Source organism: Argiope bruennichi, chromosome 11 (assembly GCF_947563725.1).
Source record: "Argiope bruennichi chromosome 11, qqArgBrue1.1, whole genome shotgun sequence".
NCBI classification, from domain to species: domain Eukaryota; kingdom Metazoa; phylum Arthropoda; class Arachnida; order Araneae; family Araneidae; genus Argiope; species Argiope bruennichi.
This window is the reverse complement of record NC_079161.1, coordinates 65,602,692-65,616,435: the sequence shown is the minus strand read 5'-3', so window position 1 is coordinate 65,616,435 and position 13,744 is coordinate 65,602,692. Positions and strand designations below refer to the sequence as shown.

At 25.9% G+C, this 13,744-nt stretch overlaps 1 protein-coding gene across 9 annotated transcripts in view; it reads left to right on the top strand.

Annotated features, from left to right (window-relative positions):
• LOC129956923 (protein polybromo-1-like) overlaps positions 1-13,744 on the top strand; it is a 91,780-nt gene that overhangs the window by 64,550 nt on the left and 13,486 nt on the right. For 6 of the 9 annotated variants that reach the window (XM_056068972.1, XM_056068966.1, XM_056068971.1 and 3 more), the window contains 6 exons: positions 3,317-3,401; positions 4,229-4,304; positions 5,175-5,347; positions 5,443-5,540; positions 7,195-7,266; positions 10,031-10,087. In XM_056068972.1, the coding sequence (XP_055924947.1) occupies positions 3,317-3,401; positions 4,229-4,304; positions 5,175-5,347; positions 5,443-5,540; positions 7,195-7,266; positions 10,031-10,087 (561 nt within the window). The remainder of the gene's footprint in view (positions 1-3,316; positions 3,402-4,228; positions 4,305-5,174; positions 5,348-5,442; positions 5,541-7,194; positions 7,267-10,030; positions 10,088-13,744) is intronic. The other 3 variants (XM_056068964.1, XM_056068969.1, XM_056068968.1) reach the window with 3 other exon arrangements.

Sequence of the window (13,744 nt, the reverse complement as noted above, 5' to 3'; positions counted from 1 at the left end):
TAGTGGTTTTTTTTTTTTTTTTTTTTTTTTTTTTAGCTGAGAATTTCAATTACTCATTGCAGTATAGTATTTTTGAAAACTATGCTCAATTTTACAGACAATAAATACCTTAATTATAACAAAAAATTATTTTTCTGCAGAAAAATTTACTAATATGTAGGTAATTACCAGATTTAAGACAATTAATTTTTAAAAAGTAAGATTAGATATGGTTTACTTAGAATTCGATATATAAGATTATATTGCGATAATATTATGCTGAAAAGTAGTTAGCAAAAAACTTTTTAAAAAAACTTAAAACAATATATTTGTTATTCTAAATGACCAGCATTCGTTATTAAATACAAGTTTTACTAGCAGCTGATTTGGATTACCTTTTAGAAATGCTTCAAATTAAATCTAGAATTCCTGACTTTTTTATGCAGCTACTTTATTTTATTTCAATGCAAATATTTCTGGAATAATTTGTCTAGTAACTTCTCAGTGGATTGAAATGAAGGTATAAAGATTTTAATATTTCTCTTCTGATATAGAAAAACTACTAATTATTATTTTTGATAGATTTTAACAACCTCCTTCAATATTTTAAAATTAGAATTATAACTTTTAGTGAATGATTAATTATAAATTATTAAATCAATCAGTTTCATAAATTATGAAAAATAATGGTGAAACCACCTTACTTTAAATCAAAACCAGAATGTATTTTTAGCAGTAATATATCCAGTTCAAGTATTAAAATTTAAAGCTGAAAGAAATTGTAGGTTGTTTTAATACTGTGTTAGACTAATACATTAGTGACTGGGAAGTATATATGCCCAAGGCTTCAGTAAGGGGGAGGGAGGTAAGCATGAAGACAAAACAAAGTGTTTTGTCACTTTTCAATGTAAAATATAATGACAGTGATTTTTTTTTTTTTTTTTTTTTTTTTTTTTTTTTAATGAGGTTCTATTTAGTTTTTCTGCATCAATTGTGAAGAATGGGAGCAAAGAAGTAACAATTTGTCTAGGGTGTCAATCAGAAATGAAACTTTAAGTAATTCTTCTTGTTCAAATGATTAGTAAATTCTTGGTTCAGATATTTAGACAAATAGATGAGCCCAACTATACCATATATTATTATAAAGTTACAAAATTATATTAAAATATTAAAGAATTTATAAAGTTAAAAAAATTAAGAAACAGGAAGCAACGAAAGTTTGCAATGAGTATTTCCCACCAATGAAATTATGCAAACTCATTCCATAAATTATGCATACTAATTCATTAAAAAAATACCACCAAAGCAGGGTTCACAAGACTTACTAGCACCAACAATGATTATAGCAACTGCTTGATGAAATCTCCTGACCCTAAGTGATGCGACACAAAAGGGAAGGGATTTTATGAGGCAATTGGGGTTCAGCTGGAAAGTTCAAGTGGGTGAACGAAGTTCAAACTTGTTGCTTGTACAGCAGTTGTACCGAGCTATAAGGAAAGGTTTTTAAAAAAAAATCTGGTACAACAGTTGTACGGGCCATAAGCTAAAGGTTAAAGATAAATTATATATAAAGTTTAATTATATATGGTTCTCTGTATGTATAAACTAAGAAAATTTTACATGGAACTTTATAACACATATTGAAAAATTGCCCATCTCTGCTATTAAATTATATGTTGTAGTTTTTAACAACCTCATTCCTAAGATAATTTTAATTCTAATATCTCAAAATACTGAAATATCCAAGTTTCATTTTCAAACTTCTCAAAAATTGCATTGATACCATCTGAAGAGGCTGTTATACAAAAGCGATCTCAACTTAGTTGATAACTCTTAAGCAAGTGTATGCTTGAATATATTTGTGTGTTTTTATCCATATGGGTGAGCATCTCTTATGAACAAAGTACACACTATAGGTAGGCAATCAATTATTGTACTTAAAACAAAAGGAGGAGGAATTTGGCAATGATATTCAGATGATTTGAATCAGCTTTGTAGCTTCTTTGAATGGGCATTTGCAGAATTTTCATATTCATAGAATTAATTTCTTACATTAAAAAAATCTTAGCATTATCTTTAAATCTTGCATTGAATTTTATAATGCAGTCTATATTTAAAAATCTCCCTTTTCTGCTATTCAATTAACTAATCTGTTATATCCTTTATACCTTTTGTATTTGCTTCTAAATTTTTATTTCTATTCTATTTTTTTAAACTACTTTTTCTCATTTTAGCATTTTTTCAAAACATCTTTTTTAACATTGCTATTGAATGCAATATATGATAAAATAATTAATATCAATTTTATTTGTATTTTAAGTGTTTTGTTTGTTGTTTAAAATGTTTAACAGTATATAGCATTGAGTTATTTAAATGCAATCAGTAATAATGTGTCTGGTTTATTTAGCTATTCACACTTGCTTACCATAAAAGAAAGGTTTTCAAAATCAAGTATTTGAAAATGATTATTTTATGCATGAATGAATTAAATTTGCAGCATTTGAAGGAAAATATTTTAAATTATTATAAGACTCCTAATTGTTTATTGTATTGTTTAAATATATAATTTCCATTTTCAATAAATAAAAGTGAGTATTAATGGGAGATGATTGCAAGAAATAATTCTTTAGTAATGTTTAGTCATTCACCAATGGACATTTTCTCACTGCAGACTATTCTTAGGTGGCACATAAAAGCATATGTCTGAAAAATAATGAAAAGTAATAGACCTGATTTATGTATTGTCCAATACATAAGAGTTAATGTTTTTGGCATTTTCAGTACTTCAATCAATGCATGAAAATTAAACAATATATATTAAATCATTAAATCACCATTTTTCTATTTTTCATTTTAACATATTCAAAATTTGCTTTTGGAACACCACAGCAAATAGCAAATGTTGGCTTAAGCATTTTTTGCAATCAGTCAAAATGCAAACTTTGTCACTAATGAGCAGCCAAAAAAACCACTAAACATAATTCAAAATCATGAGTCATTTTTTGACAATCAAAATGGATTACTTTAAATTTCTTGCAAAGATAATTTCTTTTTAAAGATTTTTCTAAATACTTAAGTTAAAATAATTATTTTAAAAAGAATACTCTTCTTTTATGCTCTTAGCCATGTATGTCACTTAATACGACCCTATTATTATTATTATTTTGCTACCTGTTTATTATGTCGTGATTGCTGGTCATTACTAACTATATGTATATTTCCAGTTAAATAGAATTGTTGTATATTTCTATATATTTTTTTTAAATTTGGTGATAAGAAGTCTGTATTGTTTTGGTATTGCTCATTTAAAAAAAATAATTGTTATTTTGAATTACAGAATTTGGTTTGTGAAGTGCAAAACCCAGATGAAGGAGCAATTTATTATGAACAGTACACAATTCCATCAGGGACATACAAGCTTGGTAAAATGATTGAATAAATTTCACTTTTTTAAAAATCTAAATTTAGCTTTAAGAATTTTTTAATATAATTATCCAATAATATTTATAATATGCTTTTAGGGGAAAACAAATGTTGAATTTAAATTATATATGATTTTTTATTTTACAATATAGTAAAATCATTATATGTTGATTTATATTTTTATATAATATTAAGAGAAATGGTAGCCTAGTAATAAAGTTTCAGCTTCAGAGATGGAGGGTTTCAGGTTTAAAACCAAATCCCACCCATTATTTTAATATGTGTAGATCTGACTTTGAGGATGAGACATAGGGATTCTTTTCGTACATTATACTCTGACTATGATTCCAAATTACCTCAAATAATCTTTGTGTTGCTTTTAAATTGGTTGTTGATCAATTAAAACTAAGCATTGAAAGGGTAAGGATTAATTTTAGTTACTTGAATGAATAAAATTATTTTAACAAATATATTTTAAAGTCTCCTTCTTTCATTTCTTGCAGTACTAAAATATTTCATTTCCTTTAATTATTTAGTTTTAATTTGCTTTATTTTTTATTTCTAACTTGATTTTATTAAAATTATAACTTTAATTAAATTTTATCTAAAGAGACATTAGGGGATATTACAAATTTTGTTATTCATATTAAACTTTTATGAAAATCTTTAAATTCCTGTTTTGGTCATGCTAGAATATAGAAATATCTTAACAAATTGAGACAAAATAAATAAATAAAAATAAAGTTTTGTTTAACGTAGTCTTTTTAGTCATTGTTCATGTAAATGTGTAAATGATTTAATTAAGAAATATTTTCTGTGTTTTTAGGTGACTGTTGTTATGTGCGAACAGAGCACAATAAATCTCTTATAGGCAGGATAGACAGGATGTGGATTGACAAAATGTAAGTTAATTGTCTTGTCTACATGTTGATTCATCTCTGCTAGTTTCTTTTCTTTTCTTCTTTCTTTATTTTTTTTTATTTCTAAAACTTACTTTGAAATTCAGCATTTCTTGTACAAACAAAACAGAATTATTTCTAGTTTGTGTGTGTGTATATGTATATATATATATAAAAGCATATATATATAAGCATATAATTTTTATTTGAAGTAGAAGGCAATTTCGAAAATAGAGGAGATGCTTTCGATTTTAAAGTTTGCATTTATTGCATCCTGGGAAGGCATATTTATGTACAAGCGGCACAGACAAGGCATGTCCGCTCACAATGCGGCAAAAGAGCAGATTAGCATAGAAGAGAGAGAGAAATAAATTATCCCTCATCTTATATGACAAGAGATATTGATAGGGAAAATATTTTTTCACAGTGCTTATATATTATTAAGATTCTGATAGGGATTTCTCACACATTTTGATTCTGATAAGAGAAACACAGGGATCTTTTAAAAGAATGTGCTTGCTGGACATTTTTCTATCTCTTCATGTCGTGCGTTTGAACCGCTGACGAAAGCATTTTTACAAAGCTATTCTTGAATTAATTAAACAGAAAAGGTGGAATTGGATCAAGAAATAAGAGAATATTTTATGAAGTTAATATATACTAAATTAAAATAAAACTTTGAAATTAATTTGGATTAAATTATGAGTTTAAAATATCATTACACATATACATAATAAGGCTAACATTTTTAAACCAGTAAGAAAAAATAAAAGATAAAAAATATGAGCACAAAATATTTTTTTTTTTTTTTTTTTGAAAATTGTATCATATTAATAGATTTAATTACATTAGTGTTAATTAAAATGATTTCAGGGGCAATGCTTTCTTCCATGGGCCGTGGTTTGTGACTCCTCAAGAAGTTCAACATCCACCAACAAGGCTATTTTTCCGACAAGAAGTGTTCCTGAGTTCTATTGAAGACACTAATCCTTTACTCAGTGTTATAGGACACTGTGCAGTCCTAGAATATAAAGATTACTGTACAAGTGAGCAATATATTAAAAATGCATTAGTATCACTTATTTAATTGATTACTAACGTGTTCATTGTGAGATTCTAATAAATTTTATCTTCTATACAGAGCGCCCAACAGAAGTTCCCGAACAAGATGTATATATTTGTGAATCCCGATACTTAGAAGCTGAAAGACAAATCAGAAGGCTTTCAAAGGGCTTGCGAGTAAGTACTTTTTTTTTTTTTATTGATAACCATTAATGTGTTTAGTTATTGTATTTCAATGAAACTTAATGTAAATATTTCTTTTTAACTATTAATAGTCTTTTTCTGTTTCTTAAAAAATAAGCCAAAAAGGAAACTTTTATGTTTTTGAAGAAATTTTTATTCATTATTTTAAATAAAAAATAAGTTAATTTGTAACCAAAAAAGTGGAAGAATATATTTCTGTTTTGAGCATATCCTATTGGAAGTATATGGACATAAGCTTTAAATTGACTGGATATTTAGAGATTTTTTTGAGGAATTACAGTAATTTTAAAGCTAGTTTATTTTTTATTTTTTTATTTATTCCAAATTGTCAGTTCTTAAGATTGATAATAGAATACTGAAATCTCTAGGAGGTATTTTAGCCTAGTCCAAACCAAATCTTTCTCAAAGAAAAAAGCAGATCACAGCAAAATGTAAATTTTAAATGCTGCCTGTCCCCCCCCCCCCCCAGTTGTTCATGGTAGAGATAGGTAGTATGGAAATTTCGTCTGAAATTTATCGTAATTTCATTCTGAAATGTGTGGAAAATAGATTCTCAAGGTTTGCACAATTCGTGAGGTAAAATGGAAGTGCTTTTAATTTTTAAATTAAGTGGCCTGGAAAACACTTAAATGAATATACTAATTTTATATATTTGTAATTAAAGTTATTACATATGGAAATTGAAAAGCTGTGTATTTATCTCACAATCTTCTAATTTTACTACAGCATGGCATGCTATTTGCAGCAGCATCTTTATTTATTTATTTTTTGCAAAGATATTACCTATTAGTATTTTGATGGCACAAGAGATGAAATAATACAACTATAGTTTGTGTATTTTCTGTAGGCGGTTCAAGGTCACATTTTCTACCGTGTTACTGGTACCAGACAACCAATAACGAGGTAGAAAATATGACCTTGAACCGCCTATACAAAATACAGAGACTATAGTAACTGTTAAATCTCATCAGATAAATTTGGGTGTCAACTTGCTAATTATTAGAAATTGCCATTTTTCTGAAATTTAAATTAAACATTCTTCGAACAAAAAAACCTGCCAGTCTTTTTATTTGAATTCAACTAAAGGGCTTCAACAGATATAAATATTATTACTTAGGACTTGCTTTAATTTTTAGTACAATACACACAAAAAAAGGCTTATAGAGATAATTTCATTTTTTTAACCTATTTCAGCTTAAATTATTTTTAGTGAGAGTTTTTTTTTTTTTTTTTTTTTTCCCCACTTAACATCTATTGAAACGATTTAATACTTTTAAAAAGAAAAGAAAGAAAAAAAAAAAAAAAAAAAAGGTATCCACTATTTTATTTTTCTATCAGTCAATTGAAAGCTATATATTCTGAAAACACAATTATCAAAGTTATCATTGCTAAAACAAATCACTTCCAAATGTTTTCTATTATAATATTGGAAAAAATTATTTTTAATTTAGGGAAGAAATAAGTTAATAATTTCATATTAATCTCTTTATTGTCAAGAATAAACTCTCAAATCCGCAATATTTTCTGAAATTTTTATTATTATTATTTGTGTTATTCTTCATTCATATATTCCCCCCCCATAAGCATTTGTTCTACTTTCATGAATTTAATTCCACCTTTTTTATAGAAGATACCTTTAACTTCAAATGTCACGGAAGATGAATGGTTCTTTTTCCGCAAACCTATTAATCCACAAAAGGTAAACAATAAACCTACTATTTATATTTTCTAATTTGTTGTAATTGTTTATTGCATATTCAATGACATTTAGTGTGATAGTCTAGGAAAGTTTAATGGGTTTTCATTATTTTCATTTAAATAGGCCTATATATGAGTCTAATGTGTGAAGGCAGTTAATAAATTCTTAACACTAGCAATATTCTATTTTATAAAAACCTATATATATATATATATATATATATATATATATATATATATATATATATATATATATATATATATATATATTTTAAAAAGTACTTTGTATAAGTTTAAGATGCATAGAAACTATTCACCACTATTATATTTGTCCACAACTTTTATTTAACTTCAATTATCATTGACTGTATTTACCTTTATTGTTGTGACAGATATTACAATATTTTTCTAAAATTTCATGCTAGGATTTGTCAGTTTCTCTATATATGGTTTTTGTGCAATTTAAATGTTGAATCTGACAAACAGATAAGCATTCTTTGATATATATATATGATATTTTATATATGTGGTAAGAAAGTAGATGGTTACAAACTTTTTATGGAAATGCCAATTATTTGTAGAATAATTAAAGTATTTGCAAATATTTATAGTTGCTTATCAAATAGATTAAAGTACAAATATTTTCTGATACAAATAGTTTATAATGTTGTACCAGTTTTATTTTACAAATAAAATTAGGGCTTTATTATTCAAGTAATAGATTGTTCCAATCTAAGTTTTCTATAAAAAAAAAAAAAAAAAGTGCCTCTCTTGATTTTTTCTAAAATATTAAATATTTTTCAAAATATAGAAAAATTAGGGCGATTGAGGGCTAAATGCTACCCCTTCCCTTGTTTGAGCTGCATTTTTTTTTTTTTTTGTTATAATTAGTTTATTATAAATTTTTGTTTGTTGGATGAGTTTGACTTATTTTCTTTTCTCCTTTGCATGCATCTTTTTCTTTAATATTAATTTTTTTGCATGATTCAATGTGCATGAGATTTGTTTATATGTATATTTTAAGTCTATGCATAAATTTATCAGATTTTTTATATGATGATACACTAGAAATATCACACTAAAGGATTGTTTTCCTCTGTTGTAACATTAGTTTTTTGCATACTCTGTAGTGAGCAATTGTTGTCAATTGCATATTGAATTGTCTCAAAAATTTGTTCAATGAACAAGAAATTAGAATTCCATGAACTCTTTTTATTTTATGAGAACCTTTTTCTGGCTATGAGTTAAGACTTCAAATGACAGTTGTTGCATCTATCAGATCAAGCTATTGGAAGGGTGTCTGTGTTCATTGTTCTGGAAAGACTCAAGCTGAAAGCTTATTTATTGGCTTTTGATTTTTGAAGATGCAAATATATAAATTATGTAAATGGCATAAGTGGTTTAAAAATTCATTGTTACATCCACTTTCTTTGTGACAATATGAAGAAGAAAGTCAGATCCATCAATGAATGCAGCACAATTTTTTTCAATTCAGTTTGTGAATAAATAAATATTTAAATAACCTATTTTAAAAAAAGAAAAAAAAATAATTTTTCTTTAAAAATATACTTATTGTAAATAGGCATCTTCATAGAGAGCAGATTAAAGTAGCCTGTAAAATATCCCCCTTAATATATAGTTCTAAACTTTTGTTCATTTATTATTTTTTTAAACCTTGACTTAGTTTAATTAATTTTATTTTTAGAAATTTATTTTCTTTTCTTTATATATTTTCATTATATAAATTAAAAATAAAAAAGGAAAGGAAAAAAATAAATAAATGAAAATTAAGAGATTATTTAATTTTACAATATATGAGCAATTATATACTGCATTAAAATATACTTCAAGCATATTTTCTTTTATTTACTTTATTTTTAAATAGATAATGAAAATTACAAAAAATATATATATATATATATATATATATATATATATATATATATATATATATATATATATATATATATATATATATATATATATATATATATATATATATATAATTTTTTAATCTTTTAGAATAGTTTGTTTTAAAAATTGTTGATATCAGAAATATAATAATTGTTCATTAGTTTTCATGAATTGAATTTGTCAGTAGAAAACTAAAGGCTTGATTTTTGCTTTGTCATTAAGAGTGCTGACATTTTTTATGCAGAAATTAAACATTGAATTAATTAATTAGGATTGATTTTGACTGGAACTTCTTATACTTTTTCCTTTCATGATTCGTCATTTAGTATTTAAAATATTATTTTTTTTAAAAAATAGGAAAAAGAAAATCCATTGTCCCATTCTTAAGTGAAAAATTCTTTCACAACTCCAAATTACCAGAAGTTAGAAAAATAAATAACTAATCAAAATCTGGACATGGAATAAAAAAAGTGAAATTTATGAAATCAAATATTTTTTTTTATAACCAATGAAATTAACTAATCAAAAAACAATTTTTTAAAACCACCTTTGAATTTTTATTCCTTTCTTAATAAATTTGTTATTATTAGTATCAAAGATTCTATAGAAGAATTTGCTTTCATTGTTTTTAAGAAACCAAAGTTTAAGAAGCCCTATTGTATATAGAAAATAAATTCCAGAAAAATTGAATGTATTACGAACATGAATAATAAATTTATGCATAAGACTTATTACTTTATCATTTAAAAAACGTTTGCATGTGCACACATCTTTTCTTTACACAGTTTCAATGTGCATGTAAACATAAATAACTGCACTCTTCTGCATGTTGTGCATGATTTTTATTTCAGAGTGAAGTCATTGCATTACCTGCCATTCCTAAGAAGATATCGACACCCAGCACATCTGTGAGTAAATGGCTTGCATGTTGTGTTGCGTTGTTTCATTTAATATCTTCAAAAATAAAACTTAATTGCCTAAATTTTTAAACACTATAGGAATATAAATTGCCAAATATATTTTCTACAAATTTTGGACTTAAAAACTCTGAAGCATAAAGAAAGTTTTAATAAAGTTTTTGTGATAATTAATTAGATAGTTTAAAAAAACTTTAGTTAGGTCATAGTCACAAATTAAATCTGTTTTATCATATTACTATTAAAAATGTAAATTTTACTTGAAAATTTTTTACATTTCTAATAACTTAAAAATTTTTGCTTTTAATGATTAACAGAGGTTTAAGCCCTTTGTTCAAAATGTCAGTCTTTCTATTTCATGTTTTAAATATACAGTTTACCACATGAAATTGCCAGTTACTGTGATATTTAATTACATTTAGCATTGTTTTTTAAAAACTATTTATAACTTATGAAAAAAATTATCTTTTGGAGGTTTTTAAAAATCATTTGGAACAGTCTCTGACTTTTTAATTAATTCCAAGATTTTAAAATTCTGCTGTTCAACGCATTATCTCATTTTTATTGAAAATAAAATGGCAGATGGTAGAAAGATTTTGCTCTGGGATTCTGTCAAGTATAACTAATACTAAATATATTTTCATTTTTTTTTTTTTTTTTTCTTCTTATGATCGTAACATCACTTAATTTTCAATGCTAATCCGATACAGGATAACTTTAGCTTTTGCTATAATTTTGGTTATGTCATAGTCACTTCAAATTTTTATCTTAAGTAGTGATGACAGTTTTTCAATAGTAAAAACAGGAAAATAATTTCATTTGAAGCAACATTTGACATATCAGTTAATTTTTTAATAAAGTTAATTTGGATGGAAGAATTAAATGAATTGGAATTCAGTAATACTGGTGATCAAAATTAAGCTCTTTTAAATTATTTAAGAACTTTCAAAAAAAGTTGTGGCATATTTATCAAAGCTGTTTCCTCTCTTGTGATAGCACAAACAATTTTTGATCATTCATAATAGATTTTAATCATTTAAATTTCAAAGTTAAATCCTCATTTAGAAGATATTTAAACTGTAGTAAGTAATATCATTGTGCAATGAATTTATAAAAAATAATTTCTTAAAAATGGATAATGCATAATTTCATAACGTAATCTTACTAGAAAAGAAAAATCTGAAAGTGATGCATAATTTGAAAATGTGACTCAGAATTATTTTTAAAAAGATATTATGCAGAGTGAAATTTAATATTTTATTAAATGAAATTCTACTTTCACAGAAAGATGAGAAATTTGTTTAAAAAAATGAAAAAAAAAACTGTAAAATTGGACAAAGTAGTGTTAATCTTTGTTAGAGAATTATTAAATTGTTTTTAAAGTAAAAAAAAAAAAATGATTAAAGTTTAATGTACTAAAGAAAATGCACTTATGTCCCAAAAAATTTGGAACTACAGTACACTCCCGATTATCCGCGGAATTGGGTGGCGCGGCCGCCGCGGATAACAAAAATCGCGGATAATCCGAAAAAAGCTAAAAACAGGTATAGCAAAAGAGAAAAAAGTCATTCCAACTTTGAAAAATTGTTTTATGTACAATAAAACGTAAAATAAACAGCAGGAAATGTTTAACTAACGCTTAATATTTTAGTATATCACTCAAAACTAACCTAAAATGCATTTTGTTAATGAAAACAGAAAAATGCTTTGTACTTACGAGAGGCATCAAGGGTACACAGAAAAATTAATACTGTAATGTATTATGTAATTACAAAAGCATAACTGTAAAACTGCACCTTTTTGAAGAAATCAGTCTTAGTGTTTGCTTCTTGCTTTGGAAGCATTTTCTCTTTGCTTGGAAGCAAAAAAAAAAAAAAAACTTAAGTGCGACAGGCGCGGATAATCGGGAATCTACTGTAATTATTGACATGTGACTATATATCACCTGCATAAGCACATCAGAAATAGAATTGTGGCTGGGCTTCGGATTCCCAAGTATTTTTCTCCAATCCCGCCTTTGGGATTTATCAAATTTCGCTTATAATTTTAAACGAGGCATTTGATAGGATTTTATTTACCATTTTTTATTTACCATTTATTGATCATGGTTTCACTGACTGTAGATTACTAAATGGACTGTATGCATTACTTTTTCTATAAAGTTTCGATGAGTGCTGGTTCGTTTCTTAAATGATGAAATTAATTTGTAATCAACAATATTTAATTAACAGTTCAATACTATTCATGACTGAACGCTCACCATAGAACACCAACCACAAAACGAGATGAACAAGAATCATAAAAGAAAAAAATAAGAATCTATACAGAAGAATGGTTGCCACAATGGGTGCACTATCATCTGACATTTTTGCTTGATATTTAACATTTTCCCCTGCATTGAGTAATTATATTATTCAATTAATCATCAAGTAAAAGATATAACAAATCCACTTGAAACAATTGAAACCACTTTTAGATTCGATATAAACATTTGCTGTAGCTAACAAGGCGGTTTTGCCTTTCGTTAAAAAACAGCTGGTATTGGAAAGCAACAATTCTTTTCCTTCTGCACTGTTTATACTTTCAAGGCTACTAGGCCATGTGCAGAAACACTTGAATCGAGAGATTTATTGATATTAGAGATTGCCGCAGGCAATGAGTCATTGGACAAAACATTCTGCTTACAGAAGGCACCAGAACTATTTAATTCTTTAGAAATATGTATTAGACTATTATGCTTTTTCAACATTGATTGCATAAGTACTTCGATGAACAACTACTTAAATGATGACCCGTTATTAAGCAATTAATGCATAAATTATGTTTTTTGGCTACATTATATCTTTCTTCAGGATAGAGTTTTTTAAACATATTGCAAGAATATATTGGATGCGATAAATTGCACAAAATACATTTTTTATTTTTTGCATTAGAATTCAACACAAAACTTTTGTTTGTGAGGGTCGGAACTTGAGTCGAGGGTTGTTTCATTTTCAGTAAGCTATTTCTGTGAATCTGTGAATGTTTTCCAAGACCTGACTTCTTTTTTCTATGCAAGTTAATAAATTATCCAATTCAGGTACTTTGGTATTTTTCAAAGAAAGCTCAAACTGTTTTTGACTTTCACGATCCAATTTTCTCAAAACAATATTTAAAATAATGATATCAGACAAATTGTTTCTTTCGAACTTTAAATTTTTCAAAGCTCTTAAATTTCTATTTATGTTATCAACAATTTTTCTTAAAACATTAGGCGATTCATGTAACGGTTTTTCGATTTCTAGAATTGATTAAGTATGGTTATCAACAATAATTCGGTTTTTTTTTTTTTTTTTTTTTTTTTTTTTTTTTTTCATATCTTTCTTCCAATGCCTGGAATAAAGATATAAATGTATCATCTTCTGTTTCCAAAATTTTTGCTTCATTTTAAGCGAAGCACGAAGATAATGTAATTTTTCAGTATCTGACAAGTTATTGTTGCATCTAATAACATCATTAAATTGACTTAAATGTTGCTCCAATAACATCATTAAATTGACTTTTAAATGTTGCAAATTCTAAATAATTATCTGAAAATGTATGAATAGGCACTTCAGGTATACGATAATTTATACAATTTGACATAGAAGCTTGTTTATTATCTTTAGT